An 18318-nucleotide genomic window follows, 5' to 3' on the forward strand; every position below is an offset into this window, starting at 1 on the left:
CCGACATTTGTTTTTTTCATTCAATAAAATTAAAAAAAATGTAAAATGGGGGTTGACTTTGTTGCAGCTTTTTATCTCACCCTGTAGATGGCGTGTCAATTCGTATTGGGCTCGAATTGACAGCAGTGCGTTGTCCAGCTTCTGACACAGGCCCATATGACACGCTGTACCTCTTTAACTGACCAGCCAAACCCACTCACCTTAACTCCCGATGGATCCTACCAAGACCGGTCGCTTCTTCCAAATTAAAGAAGAAATAATATGAACGAACAGAGCAGTACGATATGGTGTTGTACCCGCTTGGGTGACATCAATTTACATCTGAAGTATTATATAAAATAGATAATTTTTTTTAATTTATATTATATAAAAAAGATTAAAAAAAAATCATTTTTAAATTTTCCCACTTGTCTCAATATCGTTTTAACGAAATAATTACGGTTTTCTATTTATTGTTTATTTATTAAGTAAAAAAGGCTGAAGATAAAACTTGAGAGATTATATTATATGAATTCATATATTATATTAATATTATTACTATATTTATCATTTTGCGAGTAAGTAAAAGCAAACAGGTAAGTATTTAATAACAGCATCAAATGCAGCAATAACACAACAACAAACAGAGAGAGCGAGATAGCGTTTATATATCTTTGACATAATCATTATAATAATTAAGAAATATTTCTTTAGTTTGATCCGATATTATGCTTAGAGCAAATAACATTTCTTCTTTTTCATTTGGCGTACATTTGTATTTTCCCATGGCAGCTATATCCCATAGATATATCATCTCAGCAACGTATTCAATGGAATTGGCAGATGATTGGTGTTTAGTACACTCCATGAGATATTTTGTCATATCAATAAGTTCAACGTAATCCTGATCATTCAATGCAATACCATCTAAAGGAAAAACGTATTGTACTATATATGCCGTTAAAAAGAAAATACTAATTAACTTACGATATGGTAGTTTAAACCATTCCGAACAAAACTTCAAGGCCACATAAGAACGGACATCATTGAGGCCCAACAAGACATTTTCGAGCTGTTTAAATATTTGATATAGACGGCGTCGTGTCTCACTCTGGCGTGTTCTCTCAATGGAACGTTTTATTTCATGATACCAATCGAGACGTTGCTCACAACCACATTTTGTACAATATATTGTTATATCATCTACCGAACCTTCATCGGTGTTTTGCCACCAGTTTAATGAACGTCTTTGGGGAATAATAGGAATAAATATTTCACCACAGTCTTTATTATCACAACGATAACGATGATATTGATTCTGAAATATAAATGGAAAAGAAAGTTGACAATTAATTACTTCCTTGCATCATAGTTATTTATACTTACAAAATCAGCATCCTCATTGGGCTGCACACAATTCTCACACTTACAATCAAAATTGTAGGTAGACTTTAAGCGTTGGCGTCTCGCCGCCCTCTTGGCCTTGCGATAGTCCAAATCATAACAATTGGTGATTTCATCACCTGCCTTCAAGTCACGTAGAGCAAAGATACTAACACAACGTCCAGAAAATTTCGGTTGGAAAGATTGGACACAGGAATGATTGCAAATACTCAGATAGGGTAAATTTATTGCAGCCACATCTTCATAGTTACTGAATGTATGCAAGTAGCCACGTTTTAAGTGGCCTGGTTTCAACCATATTCGATCGTTTAGCAGATAAAAATCCGTCATTGTAAAATATAACGGCTTGGCAATTATGGTCGTCAACATATGAGCATTTGATATTAACTGACCAACGTGTCGAAGGATTAATGTGCCAACAACCAGTTCCCAATTACATTTGGTATTGTATTCCCTAAGTTTATCAAAGTATTTAGTATAGTGTTTCAAATACACAACCATCAGATAGGAGACCAAAGCAAACCTAATAAATAGAAAGAAATGTATTCCAGATTGCCACAATCTCACAATTGACATAGTTTTCTATGTACTGCACAATGTACTTACCACTTTATGTCCATGATTGTCATTATTTCCAAATTGGAAACCATGCGAAGCGATTCAACATATATTGATGCACTATTCTCCCAAACATCTCCACCTTTTGTCAGTGCTTTCCATATTTCGTTATCGCTAGTTTTAGATTTCAAATCGTCAATAATTGTTAGTAGACCTCCTTTGTCTAAAATAGTCCTTAAAGCTAAGTGAGCAATACCACCATGAGCGAAAAACTGAAAGCGATATCCGGGACATTCATATCTATGCAAATCCTCATGTTCCTTTTGGCATTTAAGAGAGCAATATACAACACGACCACGACAATTAAAACAAGGATAGGGTATAAAACCGGTTATACCACACTGATGGCAAATTCTACGTCCATCACCCACTGGTGTGAAAGCTGGAGCTTTCTCGCGAAAGATTAGTTGATTCTTTGGTATAAAGCATTTGGCTTTCATGATACGGCCCAAATCAGTGCCGGTGTCAATGCTGGAAATATTTACAAAGAATAAAATAAAAAATGCATTTACAGTGTCATTTTACATACATTTCCTGTGAATTTCTGCTCTTTTTGATTTCCTCCTCCTCCTCCATTTCATCTTGTTCTGAGCACTTATCAATCATTAATTGCTTCAGAGATTCTTGCAATTCGGTGAATTGCTTTTGGAAACTTTCGTTCAACGACAGACCTTCCAACTCCAGTAAATGTTTCTTTAATGATTGCACATCTTTAAGCTTCAGCGAACAGTAGGCCTGGCGCGTTACTACTTTGTGACGCATTGCATGTGGATATCCACTCTTGAGGGCACAAAAACAATCATCATAAGCCTGACTATAATATCCAAATGCCTGCAAGGCCATGGCACGATTTGCAAATCCTAGGGCTATTTCTTCACAACCTTTACAGTCTAGGGCAGCAAATATGGCATCATTATAAAGACGACATGCACCCAGAATGTTTCTATCACTCTTGGCATTAAATAATAGATTTCCCTGTTTCCTCAATTCATTGGACTCCTGAATTCGTTCATCGTCGTCTTTCATAGCGAATTCCGTGTCCTCATTTTTCTCCTGTAACTTTATCCACTGCAGTGAAGTGTCCTCACAAAATTTCTGTAAATTCTGTGGGAGTGTAAACAGTTCCCGCATGGTCTCGAATTCATTTTCATATTTCTCCAAGCGTAGGAATACGCTCTGCGTGGAAAACAAGGAACACAAACTGGAGTCCATGGATGGAGAGGGAAAAAACCAAATTAAAATCCAAATTTACATTTGTAAGGACTCAACGAAGCCGAATGATTTATATGGCGGCGGCGGCATACGGTTAGGTAGACTAACGGCGGCGATGCGCCGTGTTTTTTCCGCACGCCGCTTAATTTCATACATTGTTGAAAAATGTAGGCAGTCGTTTCGACACAACTGCTGGGACCATGAACTGTCAAACCAATTTTGAAATTGAAAATGTTGAATAAAAAATTATTTAAAATTGTTGAAAAATGCATATCATAACAACCTCCGATTTGCGTCGTATAAGAAAACATATAAAAATGTACTTATTTTTGGAAAAAAAACATTTTAAATGTTTGACATATCAATGTTCCGAGGCGTTGATGCATGTACCTGTGATCTTCTACCATGCACAATGCATTCCCACAGATGAAATTTAAGTTCTGTTTTCATTACATTTCTTCATGGAACAAGAATACAACCCCTTACTTAACATTCATCAAATCAATCTTGATCAGTTTCTCAAATTCGAAAGACATATTATGTGTGTTGTGTACATATACACTTTTATTTCACAATAACTTCGTAATAACTTTTCATTTTTCTTCCTTAAAATGTACAACGGTTTCTTCTTTGATCATAGCCTCATTGCCCATCTCATTTTCTTCTTCGGAATCATTCAACATATTATCCATAGCATTATTCTCGTCTTCACTATTCATTTCGAAATGGGAATTTTGATCTGTCGGATCGCCTGTTGCAAGAGCTAAATCTTCATTTAAACGATACGCACGAAATTGTCCAACTTTTTTGCCATCTATATAATGATAGGACATAAGACATTTGCGGCATAAGTAGGCAGGATCAGTAAGCAGGCGATCACTGCCCTCAACAACAAATACATAATTAACTTTACTGCATATATGGCATGATCGCGATGTAAAACGATTTACGGATTTCACGCGTGGATAATGCTGCAACTCCAGAAGTTGTTTTGGCGGATTTGTAATCACTTCCAATTGGGAAAAGACAAAAACGTGCTCACAATTGCCGTGATGCTGGTACAGTTGGGGAAATCCCATGCTTGCTGTTAAGTCAATGAGGCGGGTCTCCTCCATGCGTGCTACCTTAAAATCTAAATTCGATAAACCTTTGGCTTTCTTTGCCCAGTTGCGTATAGTTTCTGAGTAATCAGCATTTAAGGGATTTCTTTTGTCATTGTAAAACGTATCGTTGATAAAGAAAAAACCTGGATCGGTTTCCTTGGATGGCAGAGGTGCTTCAGGTTCTTCACTGACATCGAAGAAGCGTTTATCATTACATATGCAATACATTTTGTCGCGCAATTCAGTCAACAAATTTGAACCCAAACATTCAAATTCTTGAGAAAAGACTGGCCGTTCTATGGTGCGCCCAGTGTGTGTTACACGTGCTGGCCTATACAGACGTAAGGTAATTTTAAGTTCTTGATCTGGCAAAAGAACTGTAGAACTGCACAGATTCTCCTTTAGAGGCGTACGATAGTTATAATATATCTCAGGACCTCTTTTAAATGGATTTCCCCATTTTCGGGGTTCCTTGCATTTCGCAGCGGCGGCAAATGATTTCAATGTAATTTCATTGATTGGAGCACTTACGTATGGCACACGTTTGGTCTCGGAAAATCCCGGTACGAAATCTACAACTCTTGCATCATCCTCATGATCTAAATAATCGAGCGAACATGCTTCTTCGATAGATTTGAATTGTTTATCATTTAGGTTTAAAATTTGTTGTATATTAATATCGGCACTTGGCAAGGTGTGGGGTGGTCGAAACATTTTCTTGTAATCGGCTAAAAAGTTTTTAAAAGTTATTGGTGGTAACATAACTTGACCGAGTAGTTCATCCATTTTGTTGGAATAGTAACTGTAAATAAAAAGAAAATACACTTTACAAAAATAATTTCAAACAAGATTTTTGTTTTAAATTATGAAAATACCACTTTGTAGTAGTGTCTTGTACTGTAGCAGTTACAGGTCTCTTAGTTTTAAAATATCAAAAATCAAACAACTTTGCATTTGTAATACCGTGTTTTATTGTACATTGAATGAGTTACAAATAATTTTTGGAATAGCATCTCATATGCTTTATTCTATTAAACAATTTTCATATAGTTATTTTTAGAATTTTCTGTTACCTGTCAAAATTATACCATGATTTTTCTTCTGCAAAGGATTCTTGTGGCAATTGCAAAGAACAATATATCAAATATGTATTCTTTAATCGGAATAATACATTATTGAAAATTGAAATAAAAACGACTTAAACTTAATTTGTACTGTCAGATTTTATTCATTTTTTCAGAAGTTAATTTCAAAATAGATCTTTTTCCTTCCATTGAGGATCGTTTACATTTGGAAATTGTTTAATGGCTTCGTCGTAGTTCATATTCAATTTCATATTATTTTCATCTGCTGGCGTTTCTGTTGCTGCTTCAGTTTCGGCATCGCCCATTTGTTGGTCTGTTTCACGCAAACTTTCCACGTACATTCTTTCAAAATTTATTACTTTATTAGTCTTTCCGAAAACTTTAAACTTTTGCCGGCATGTAGCTTCGAATAGGGGATCATCTGGCGGGGCATCGTCGTCCTTTTCAAAAAATACATCAGTGCCCATTACAAAGTCGTATGTACCTATTTAAGTGGATTTGTTATTAGCATTAAACTTTGTATTCCCCGATTAGTTAAATTGTTTGATGTAAACATAGCTTAAGGAATCTTAGGATATATTTATTATACCTGGTTTACACAATGCATCAGTATTACGGTTAACGAATTTTTTATGAAAACCCACATCAAATATATCATGATAGATCAAGTATTAAGGTGCAAGTACATAAAAAGCTTAAGTACTTAAGGTGTAAGTACATAAGAAGCTGGAAGTCATAGGCATATTTTGTGACATTTCATAATGGGATAACAGAGCCGCAGTAAACTCCTGCCGTCATTTCCCATTATAATTTGACACTAATATGCCACTAATATGACTTCAAGCTTTTTATGTACTTGCACCTTTAGACCTTTACATTAAAGGGCCAAACTTAAACCCAGACATACCTTGATCATGATTTATTTGATGCAAACTTTCAAATTGTTTACCCCAAATGAATTATTATCATAACCATAGATAATATGCCAATTGCACAGCTGATTGTAGTAAAGAGCTTTATCAACTTTACTTGTATGAATTCTACCACAAACGAATACACATGGTACAATAAAAGGTTAGGCAGAGCTACCAGCTGATTACATTTTTTTCTAAGTATGCCTGACTTCTGCCGATTTTGTGAATTTATTTATTGTTTTAAAAAATAAAAACAAAATATTTTCAAAATCAATGATTAGAAGAAACGTACATTGCGGTGCGCGCATTTAAGATATCAACCAGTCTTGCCATGGAACTGAAAGTTTGGATCATATTTTTGAAAGAATCCAGGCATTTTGGAAAGATAATATGTGGAGAAATAACAAATAAATTTGAAAACACTTGTTGCATTTAAATTTGGTTAATTCTCACAGCAGCGAGCATAGCCTCAGAGCTGTATTCTTTTAGTTTTACAAAACTGTTCTACCTCCTTATTTTACCATGCGAAGAATACCATGGTAGAAGAATACAGGTAGTCGCATCGACACATCTGCTGGGACAATGAACTGTCAAACCGATTTGGGAAATGAAAATTTTGAATGAAAAATTATTAAAATTTGTAAAAATTGTTAAAAAAAAATCATATTATAACAACCTCTGATTTGCGTCGTATAAAAAAATAAAAAACCCACTTATTTTTCATAAAACATTTTAGAAATTTTGACATATCAATGTTCCCAAGCGTTGATGCATCTACCTATATTCTTCTACCATGATACATACCGTACGAAAATGCAGTAATCTTAAAATGGGTTAGTCTAAACACAGTTAATATCATGGTTAATATATATTTTACATACCTTTGAATATGTTGCCATTTATTTCTGCAACAGGATTTTTTGTTTCAATTCCAATGATTTTTATAGCTGAATTTTCATCCGATAATTCTTTAGGTAGGATTTGATTTTTGAAATCGGCAAACACTAAATATTCTTCTTCTTCATAATCAGAATCATCACTCATTGTGAAGATAACAATTTCTAGGTTCTACCGTACACAGAGTTGTATTCACCACGATATGCAACACTAATCACGAACTGTCAACGCAAATAGCAAAGAGAAAACGAGATTATTTTACGTTTGTGTGCGTTTGTCGTTGGAAAGGCGGAATAAATCTTTTTGGTGCAAAACAATAGAAATAACTTTCTATTAATTGGTAATTGGCCGCACAAAATATTAATCGTAATATATATTTATCAAAAACTTACCCTTTTACTAGTTTCGTGAGAAATTCTAAGTTTTTTCCAATGTAAAACTATTGGTGTTTTCTTTTTTCTTTCTTTACCACACACACAGTTTTTATTATTGCCAACCTTTACAAACGTCAATCGGCACAAACATCATCATCGCCACCACCACCACTACCAATACTATACCACCATTTTGGAAATCCGTGTGAACAGAAAAGACCAAAAGAAGAAGAAACAAGAAAAGACTTGAGGGAAAAAGTACAACGTCATTTGTAATAAAACAGAAAAAGGAAAGAAGACGAGGGACGCGCCGCTCAGCATAAATTTATATTAGTAAAATACTAACCTTTTAGAAAAGTAATTTTAAATTAAGCAGACTAGCAAAAATGGCCGATGAAGATATATCCTTGAATGAAGACCAACTTTTGGAGAATTTGGATGAGGCAAATGGCGAAAATGAGTCGGAACTAATAAACGAGGTAAGAGAATTGGAAAAACGCCAAAAAAAAACTAGTTCTTAAAAAAACACAGAGCAAAAGTTGGTTGGTTGACACAGACAGAGCAAAGAAGCATCATCGTCACCAGTAAAGAAGAACAAGAAAAGAAAGGAGCTAAACAAGTTTAAGCTGCTGCAAAAAAACAGGCAACGCTATGCCTTTCGTATCCCATAAATGGATGTATCTGTTGTGCGAGCTTTGGAGTTACCAGATGATAATTTGTTGCTTTTTTCCCTGAAAGATGAATGAAACTTAGACGGTCATATCTTTGTTTGCCTTTTTCGTCTACATGCTTTGCTGTCTGAGGTGTGCTTGTGAATGAAAATGAGGTTATGTTTTTCTTTTGGGGGGAATTTTTGTTTTTATTGATGAACCAAAAAAAAAAAAAAAATGGCGGGAGAATAGTGATGATTCGATATTTATGTGGGTCGAGAGGAAATATTGTTATTGTATGTCTTATTGGTATCAGGAAGACGATCTATTAGTATTAGATAGAAAATGTCATAATTCTATTGCCTGGGTTATAGATTTCGTGGTACAAAAGGGGAGAATTTACTTAAAATTGAAAGCTAATAATTGACCGATAGACTCCGTTTTTAACATAGATTTAAAAAGGATGTAGTCCTAACTATAGTACCTGTCGGAAATGTTTAAGATATTTAAAATATTTTATTTTCTCATCTTAAATTCAAATTCGTTGGATACATATCGGATTGACTGAGTTCACCACAAGAAGTTAATGTTCCTTTTGCTCGCTTCAATATGCAACTTATGTGTGAGAAGTCTATTCTTCTTAATTTTAACTTCAAAATTAATCCACATCCAAAGTGCAAACTCCAAGTGCAGAAAATATTAAGACATACATAAAACATGTTTGGAAACTTGATTTGTAGCAATTTACAGAGTAGGCTAAATAGTTAACTTGAAATCGTTCTGGATCCCAGACCCAGCTAGGAATAGGTCTGGTTAGTAGGTTTTTCTTGCTGTACTTGTTACAAAAAATAACTTCTTTGTTCTGTTAATCTGGTCCTGTCAAAGTTTTAAAATTTGTATACATCACTATCTCCTGTTACAGATGTTGTGAAGTGATTTCGATATTGTCCGCATATTGTCAGCAATTTGTGCCCAATAGTTGGACAAAAACTGCGTGCATTTGATTTGATATCTATAATTGTAAACTAAGTCATACAGGATATCTAATATTTCGTATTAGATCGTATTACTTTAATTTAATCCTTTTTCAAATTGGCTTTTACTGGATTCAAAATATCCCCAAGTTTGGCACATTTTCCCCCAATTTACCATTTTAATGTCTGGCAACATATCTATCTGTTGAAACGTGAGAGACGCCACACGCCAAATTCAAATATTACTGTTTTATGTCTGTATGCTGTTTCTGCTGCTGCGACTGCCCGTCGCAGACACAACCAAATAAACAGCATATAAACCCCAATCCATTGTTCTTTCTTCGTAAATTCTTGTTTTAACATAGATTTTTATTTGAAACTAAACTTGCAACCAAGAAAGACACAACGCCACCAGACGACGCATAAAGGGCGTGAATCATAACAATAATCAACTCCCGGGCAGATTTATTTTCAACAATTTAGTTTTGGTTTTTGTGCACTTTATTTTGCATTAATTGATTTTGTTCAACTTTTTCGTTCTTTTTTTCAAAATAAATTATTACCGTGTGGTCATCAGGACGAAACAAATATGCAAATTGATCCCGAATTGGAGGCTATTAAAGCTCGCGTCAAAGAAATGGAAGAAGAAGCAGAGAAAATAAAACAAATGCAAACAGAGGTAGACAAACAAATGGCTGGTTCAACCACAGGTCTGGCCACGGTGCCACTGTCACTGGAAGAGAAACAAGAGATCGATACACGTTCCGTGTATGTGGGCAATGTTGATTATGGAGCCTCGGCCGAAGAGCTGGAAGCCCACTTCCATGGCTGTGGAACAATTAATCGTGTCACGATTTTATGTAATAAGGCTGATGGACATCCCAAGGGATTTGCATACATTGAATTTGGTTCCAAAGAATTTGTTGAGACTGCTCTGGCCATGAATGAGACACTGTTTCGTGGTCGACAAATTAAGGTAACAAGACCCATTTTTGTATTTATTGAAAGGTCCTTTAAAAAACAACATATTTTCCTAAATTAGGTTATGTCCAAACGTACTAACCGTCCCGGTTTATCAACAACCAATCGCTTTCCACGCGGTAGTTTTCGTGGTCGTGGTGGTTCACGCATTTCAAGGGCCTGCTGTCACACAACTACCTTCCGTGGTGCACGTCGTCCTATGTAAGTAATTGTTGGGAATTTATTTTTTATTCTTTTTTTTTTCTTATGCCTTTTTATCATTGGTTCCAGAAGAGGTTATCGTGGACGCGTCAATTATTATGCTCCTTACTGATTAATATTCTTACCTACGTTTAATGGTGAGTACATTTCTTTTGTTTAAAAAGAACGCTTTTTGTTTTGTGCATGTTTTGGCGAACGAATATTTGAATTTTTTATGAGGCATTTATTTATTTCATCAATAATGGAAACAAAGGGAAAACATCTATCAGAACGTATATTGGTTGTTAGAGATAAGATTATTTCCGGTTAACTTCTGTTCTTTTGCTATTTTCGATTGGCAGACCAGCCTTTCCATATAATATAATAATAATATAATAATAATTTTATCATTGGTGATAAACAGCGAAATATGGACAGAAGAATTTTGTTTTAGCAAATTGATTCATATACATTAAACAAAAAATATTAGATCTAAGGATTTGCCAAAATGTTAATGTGCAGCAGCGCAACTTGCAGCACATCTAGTGCAATCAGTTATGCTCCGCCTTCGGGGATTGCTCTCGGACATGTACAAAGGTTGTGGATAGTGGTGGAAAGTCCAGTAGATAACCTGGATAGCTGCAGATTGAACAAAGAGTCCTGGTCCTTAGACTGACGAGGCGATGTTTTGGCGCCAAACCTCTCAAGAGGATCTCCTAACGTTGGGGTGTTATATATACAGAGCCTCTAGATCAAGAAGCCTATCAGGCAGGTCTGAGTGGCATTCACACCGATGCAGTCGCGGATGCTATGAGCAGTTATAAAGTGAATGCCGTCCTCGGAGTCCACCCCCCATCCATTGCAGCCGAAGAACGTCAGCTGCCTAGACAAACCAGGGTAGTTTTGGCGCAATTACGTTCAGGATGGTGTAGTCGCCTCAATTCGTATTGGGCACGAATTGATGAAGATGTGCGTGACGCCTGCCCGGCGTGCGATACAGGCCCGCACAATACGCTACACCTTTTTAATTGCTCAGCCAAACCTACCCAACTCACTCCAGAGGATCTCTGGCTACAGCCCGTTAAAGTAGCCGAATTTCTAAACCTGGAGCTGGAACCAGATTAGCAGAACACAAACACACACATGCACTACTGCTACAACAACAACAACAACAACAGCCACGTGCCATTAGTATCATCAATTAGGGAAACGAAACCAGGGTGAACTGCAACAAAGTCAAACGCCATAATTTTTAAATTTTTTTGAATGAAAGCTAAATATGTCGGGAATAGCATCAAATTTTAGAATAAGTTTAGATTTGTTCTTAATGGTCACCTTTGGCACGAATTATGGCCTTCAAACCGCCAATGAAACCGTCACACGCTGCCCGAATGTTGCTCTGCTGTATTTTGGCCATTCCCGGCGAATCGCTGCTTGAGGTGATCGACTCTTTGGTATCTTTTAGGGCCAACCTTGCTTTCCAAAATATTCCAGACACAATAGTACAACGGATTAGTGTTGGAGATTTTGGTGGCCATTGTGCGCTAGAAATGAAGCGCGGAACCTCATTTTGTTCCCATTCTTGGGTGGGGCGTAGTGAGTGCGATGGTGCTGAGTCCTGTTGAAATGTCCAATGTTTGCGTGCCCAAGGCTTTAATACACCCTTCAGAATATTTTCGCGATAATATTCGGCATTTACTCTGATGTCACGGTCGATTAATACGAGCGGAGAGCGACCATCGGCTGTTATGGCGGCCCACACCATCACTATGGCCGGCGCTTGAGTTCTGGTGGCAAACCGAAGGTGCAGTCTTTTAGCTGACCTCTTTGGCAAGTAAACACGATAATTTTGTTTGTTTACAAACTGCTGGACAACGAATGTTTTCTCATCGGAGCGGGGAAAACCAAATTCGGCAGTCCACCACTTTCGGCCAAGCGAAGCAACTCCTTAGCTCTTTTGAATCAATTTTATTTCTGTTGCGTTGTAATTTCTTGCACTTTTTGGAATTTCAAGGACTTTACGCCGAGCTCATTTTTCAATATTTGCCGAATAGAATATTGCGATATGTTCAGCTCACGAGCCATTTCTCGGCCACTGCGAAGAGGTTTTCGATCAAGTCGCTTCTTTACTTTTCGAACCATTTCTGTTAATGTTGCTGTTTTCTTCCGCACACACACAAATTTTTCAATTTAGTTTTCTTACTTGTGGAAACATTGATACTGGTACAAACATTTTCTTTTAAGAATTGCTTAAAGTATTGCTCCCTGAAAGTCTGATACATACATTGGAATGAGTCCTAAATCAGCAAATTTGATTGAATTTCAAATAAATTAATTTTTGAAATTTCTCGTGCGTTGACCGTGGTTAGTCAATGAGTAACATAAAATTCTCATCGCATTATCAATTAGTTTGTAAAATATGTTGCATATCTTTAGGCGCCTACATTCTTTGTGTATAATCTGTACAGAAAAAAGGTAAATCTTTGAACAGAAAAGGACCGATAAGCAACAATGGAAACTGAGCACTTGAAGTTTTCAAAATATTTAACCGTGCACCTTTAAACGAGAAAAAAGGTTGGGTAAAGAAAAATCAAAAATTTAGCTACATTTAGAAAATTACGTTTGGAAAGAAAGCTTTGAGATAATTTTTTCTTTAGCGGACATCACTAAATCAATAATATTGCTTTGTATATTTAAATATACATTTCATTATTTTTTTTAATCATTGCTAGATTTAAAACAAATATATTTCCATCATATAAAATCCCCCATTTAATGCGCACCCTACATATGTATATATTTTTTATGTTATTATGTATTGAATTTCGTTTTCAACCAAATATTAATTTGATTTCAGATTTTTTTTACAATATATAATGATTTCAAAAAACATTATATTGTTGCCATTCTTCAAAAAATATATAAAATAAAAACAAACTGATCCGAGAAAATAAGCAAAAAAGAATACTTATATAAAAAATGTGTATATGCCAAAAGATGGGACAAAAATAATGCCAAGAAGAAGAAGAAAAGATACGAAAAAAATTCAAGAACAAAAGAAGAAGAAAAACACAAACTCAACAAGACTCTACCGAAAAAAAATCTCAAAAATAAGATGCATACAAAAAATAATTAAGACCTAAATGTGCATAACATACTTCGTACTTCTTGCTAGCTAGACAAAAAAACTTAAATGATGCAAAACATTTCAAAACAAATCCCAAAAGTACAACCGATTATATGAATGTGGCTAATAATGTTTTTTGAATGATCATCACAACCTATATACATATACTGTAAATCCTTTTTATTTTAACCAAAAAAAAAGAATACCATTAAAAAATGAAAAGAACAACAACATGAAGAAGAAGAAGACCAAAATGAAAAAAAAATAAGAATTCAAAAAAGCTGAAAAAACAATTTTTTGGAAAAAAGAAGGGATACGAAAAAATAATATATACACACTGAAGAAAAAAATAACTAAAAAAATGGATCACAAAAAAGAGAGATTGAAAAAAATATCCAAGATGAAAAAAAGATGTCAAGAAGAGCCCTCATGAAAAAAGTAAAAAAAGAAGAACCAAACAAAAAAATGAGAATGCTTGAAAAAATAAGAAAAGAGAAAGAAGACGACTTTAAGAAAGAAGGCAAAAATATGGAGAAGATATAATAAAGAAAAGAAGAAAGAAGAGCACACACATAAAAAAACAGAACAAACATTTTTATGAGAAAACAAAAAGAAGAAGAAAAAAGAATATATACAACATTGCTATAAAATCTAAAAAAGCCAATTATAAAACAAGAAATCATTATAATAATAGAAAAAAAAAAACAAACACAAAAACAAAATAATATAATTAAAATATTATGAAAAACCACTCAAAATGTCTTTTTATTTGGTAATGGTGTTTTTACGAAATCATTTTAAAAGAAAAAAGTAAGTATTTGAGTTTTATTATTTAGGCGGTATTCTTTGCATAGTTACAGGTCCTGGGACTGGATTCTTGTTCTATGAAAAGACGAAATAAAAAATAAAAACAAAACGTTGCTGTGAAAAAGATCTGCCAATAGAACTTGAGTCGAACCTGGAGAGTTTCTAGTGTATAATTCGCATATGCTAATTTGCAATAAGTTCGAAATATATACTACTTTCCAGAGAACGGCCCTTGTAAGCCATCATCCACATCAAATATGCCTGATGAGCCGCTTAACCAACGGCGAAACGCGTCGCATAGTGGTGAGTGTGTGATAGTGTCTATCTGGCTTTCCTTTTCACTGCAAATTTCAGATCATTAAGCTCGTCTCGAAAGAGAAAACAAACACTTAAATCATAAAACATATGAAGGGCTCACAGCTATACCGAACTAAGTCATAAAAACATAATTCGAAGATATTTAGAGGTAAAGTAAATGCACTGCCATTAATTTCTGGAAGGAATTTTTTAGTCTACCAAAAGAAAATGTAAAAGTTTATATTCAAAATTAACTAATGATATTAATTTAAAATAAAAATAATTTAAATATATTAATAAAAAAATATTCAAAAACAAAAAAATCTACTTTGGTTCTTTATTACTCTGAATAAAATTTCAAGATTTCACAGCTAAAGCGAACCAAGTCAAAAAAATAAAATAAAGTGTTCGTTATATGACTAAATATAGTTGATTTTAGTGATTAGTTTTCCACTAGTTTCGGATTTTTATTTTAAGTCATGTCTTGGATTGGCGGCTGGCAGCTGCTTCTATTGTAATTGACAATCATTGTGATTTTTAGGAAAATAAAATAAACTCATTTTTTAAAAAAATAAATAAATGTTAACAAAGACAAAGGAAAATTTAAGGTTTTAACTATGGTAGAAATAAGAAGGTAGAGTCATGCAATTATATGTAAAAAATTTTTACCCTCCACCATAGTATGGAGGATATATTACATTTGTAATTCTGTTTTTAGATCCCATAATGTATATATACATACATATACATATATTTTAGAACCTATAATGTATATATATTCTTGATTAGCATAAAATTCTATGTCGATTTAGCGAGGTACGTCTAGCTGTCCGTCTATCCGACTATTCGTCTGAAGTAAGTTGATAAACACTTACTCAAATGTGTATTATGTCTGCAGGACTTTTGGTATTGAAAATGGGCCATGTAGCTCCACGTCTTCGTATAGCCCCCATAAAACGGTACCTCCCGATATGCGGTATTTTGATGATTTTAGCGACATTATTTACCAAAACTATTTCGAATTTAGTATTTGAATTTCGTAATGAATACTACAGCCTATGACAGAAAAGTGTCTGTGCAGGTCCACGTCTTCGTATAGCCCCTAATATACGGCTACATTCGGTTTTTTAAGATTTTAACAGAATTTTTAATGGATTTTAATTTTTTGAAAATTGCCAAATTTGTACCAAATTACTTGTTTTTTTTCTGGCTGGCAAATATTCCTCATCTTCATTACTGGAAAAATCACTGGCACTGCTATTATTACTATCGATTAAAAAAAAACACTGATTTTTTTAATATTGCTGAAAACTGAACGACAATAAATACGTGCTCACTAATAGTACTGATTCAAAGTAAAACACACTGACTTGGTTCATTTTTGCTTTGAAAGAAGTCGAAAATGACAGTCGTTGACTTAGGTTTTTTACCGTTATCTTTGGAACGAAACACTTTTTGACATTGTGCTTTACAGAGTAAACAGAGTTTCCATATACGGGTACATTGGCACTAATTTCGGCATTTTTTATTTTTCATGACTTGGTTCGGTATAGCAGTGATCCCTCCATATGATCTTCGCCTTAACAAGGCAAAACTCAAAAAAAAAAAAAAAAAAAAAAAAAAAAAATATTTTCTTTATAAAATTTTTCATTTAAGATTTCTTTATGAAAGGTTTTTATTCCACATTTTCATAGGAGTATTGGGGCCCTGATGAATTCATTGTTTTCAATAATCAAGGGGGAAATCCAGTAGATTAAGAAAGTAGAGCTTAAAAAAGGAAGACGCGTATATGGGCGTTTTAAATGTTGACAACGCAAAGTAAAAAGTTCCCCAAAGTTTTAAATGACGGGTAAAACAAACAAACTCATAATTTTCAATTTTAGAATATAAATTTTGAATGTAATTTTCATGAAAACTATTGGTTTATTCTGAGAGTGATAGTAAAATTTTGTGTAGAATACTTTTAAATTGTATCTTACTTTCACTGTTACCTTCAGGCGTCAACTCGAAAAAAGTCCGAAGAAAGATTGATCAAAACAATTTAAAAATATCTTCGGTTTTTGTGAACATTGATGCAAATATTTTATTCATATGTAATAGATATCGATATTTCTTTTCTTTTGATGAAGAATACTTTTATCTTTTACGGCATCCTTCTATAATGATGATTTGTTGGAGATTTTTGCACAAACTCACACAAAGTACGGCTCTAACCCAAAAATGTGTTCTTAACATACATACATTTCTGGTATTTAGCTATAGTAGAATTTAATGACAAATGATTTTGTAGACTATTTTGACTTGCTACGATCCCGTTTAAAGGGAGTTTTCATCCCTGCTGGATTTCAACTGTAATATATATATCATTTGATACGGTCAAAACGTGCCTAGTCGAAAAACCGGTCTCTTTGGACCAAATTCGTCTGATGTCCGTCCGTCCGTCTGTCTGGCTGGTTGGTGCGCACGATATCTCTCGAAGGGAGTATCTGAGTTGGTCCAAACTTGGTACATCGTAATATTATCAAACTTAGATCGAGTTCGGAGATGGACAATATCGGTCCACTCCTTCCGGTACCTCCCCCACAAAAGATCGAAATTTTCAATAAATATATTTTCTGCACAGAAGAGAACCGATAATCCTATTTTGCTCCAACTTTACAAATCCTAATATTTGCGTCAATTCTAGGTCAGGTGTGAAAATGGACAATATCGGTCTACTCTATCAAGTACCTCCCCCACAAAGGGTCAAAATTATGAATAATTACAACTCTTATAACATGTGACGTAATAGTCCGATTGTCTCCAAATTCCACCCATCCCAATAATTTTATTAACCCAATGTGTTAAGATTGAATGCATCGGTCAATTCCTTCTGGAACTTCCTCCACAAAAGGTCGAAATTATGAAATGAATATCCATTAAGCCGCGAAATTAACATCCGATTCCATTTAGACTTGGGACATCTCAAAATTTCCATTAACACAGCATCTGTTATAAAAACGGTAGAAATCGGACCATTCCTTCTGGTACCTCCCCTACAAAGGGTCAAAATTTTGAATATCCATGAAGGTCATGAAACGCGAAATAAACATCAGGTTCTCCTTATATTTCACACATCCCATTATTTCTACTAACATAAGATCTGTTGTGAAGATGGGACATGTCGCGCACTCCTTCCGGTTTCAATTATTTGAAAAACAAGACGCTCAAAGAAAGCAAAATAAGAATATAACTCGCTTCAAATTTTATACATGCAAACATTTTTGGTAACACAAGATCTCTTGTGAAGATGATATATGATTTCGAGCCTCTTCTCACAAGGGTCACAATTTTGAATATTTTTACATAGCATGCGGAACAAAAAAACACTTCGGTCCACTATATATTCTAAAAGATTATCCTAATAACCAATATAGTCCAAACCTGCACGTCGCAATATTTATATCATATTTATTAAGGTCCGATACGAAGTGGACAATATTGCCCCACTTCTTCGGAACATATACATAGAGAGGGGGTCGACAGCTTGAATAATCAAAACAGAAGTAAAAATATTTTTATATAATCGAATATTGTCTGAGGGTATATAAGTTTTACAGGCAAATTTCGTCGACTTTTTAAAGAATAGTTGATGGACTTTTTAAGGAATATTCCTCGGACTTTGGAAGAATATGTCGTAGAAATTTTCAATAATATTTCGTGGGCTTTTAAAAAAT

At 34.5% G+C, this 18318-nt stretch overlaps 4 protein-coding genes across 7 annotated transcripts; 1 reads left to right on the forward strand and 3 right to left on the reverse strand.

Moving 5' to 3' along the window:
* Positions 1-435: 435 nt before the first annotated feature.
* Positions 436-3313, reverse strand: LOC101888114 (SET and MYND domain-containing protein 4). Its single transcript, XM_005179019.4, has 5 exons — positions 2531-3313; positions 1990-2472; positions 1366-1906; positions 967-1297; positions 436-906 (listed from the first exon to the last, which is right to left on the reverse strand). The coding sequence occupies exons 1-5, from the start codon at positions 3211-3213 to the stop codon at positions 644-646; spliced, it is 2301 nt and encodes a 766-aa protein (XP_005179076.2). The 5' UTR covers positions 3214-3313; the 3' UTR covers positions 436-643.
* A 443-nt stretch (positions 3314-3756) lies between these two features.
* LOC101895021 (uncharacterized) lies at positions 3757-7746 on the reverse strand. 2 transcript variants are annotated; one of them, XM_011292411.3, is made up of 2 exons: positions 7605-7746; positions 3757-5118 (listed from the first exon to the last, which is right to left on the reverse strand). In XM_011292411.3, the coding sequence occupies exon 2, from the start codon at positions 5100-5102 to the stop codon at positions 3807-3809; it is 1296 nt and encodes a 431-aa protein (XP_011290713.1). In that variant the 5' UTR covers positions 5103-5118; positions 7605-7746; the 3' UTR covers positions 3757-3806. The 2 variants fall into 2 exon arrangements, with proteins under 2 accessions (XP_011290713.1, XP_058976156.1); XM_059120173.1 differs by lacking the exon at positions 7605-7746 and adding an exon at positions 7197-7332.
* Positions 5521-7747, reverse strand: LOC101888694 (uncharacterized). 2 transcript variants are annotated; one of them, XM_005179023.3, is made up of 3 exons: positions 7605-7747; positions 7197-7433; positions 5521-5885 (listed from the first exon to the last, which is right to left on the reverse strand). In XM_005179023.3, exons 2-3 carry the CDS (start codon positions 7357-7359, stop codon positions 5566-5568), a joined length of 483 nt encoding a protein of 160 aa, XP_005179080.1. In that variant the 5' UTR covers positions 7360-7433; positions 7605-7747; the 3' UTR covers positions 5521-5565. The 2 variants fall into 2 exon arrangements, with proteins under 2 accessions (XP_005179080.1, XP_058976159.1); XM_059120176.1 differs by having other exon boundaries at positions 7197-7511; positions 7605-7745.
* Positions 7748-7926: 179 nt separating this feature from the next.
* On the forward strand, positions 7927-14006 carry LOC101888292 (polyadenylate-binding protein 2). 2 transcript variants are annotated; one of them, XM_020035243.2, is made up of 5 exons: positions 7927-8065; positions 9788-10186; positions 10253-10392; positions 10462-10529; positions 13229-14006. In XM_020035243.2, exons 1-4 carry the CDS (start codon positions 7973-7975, stop codon positions 10502-10504), a joined length of 675 nt encoding a protein of 224 aa, XP_019890802.1. In that variant the 5' UTR covers positions 7927-7972; the 3' UTR covers positions 10505-10529; positions 13229-14006. The 2 variants fall into 2 exon arrangements, with proteins under 2 accessions (XP_019890802.1, XP_019890803.1); XM_020035244.2 differs by having other exon boundaries at positions 10465-10529.
* Positions 14007-18318: the final 4312 nt, after the last annotated feature.

The sequence above is a fragment of the Musca domestica genome, unplaced genomic scaffold, assembly GCF_030504385.1.
Source record: "Musca domestica strain aabys unplaced genomic scaffold, Musca_domestica.polishedcontigs.V.1.1 16, whole genome shotgun sequence".
Taxonomy (NCBI): Eukaryota; Metazoa; Arthropoda; class Insecta; order Diptera; family Muscidae; genus Musca; species Musca domestica.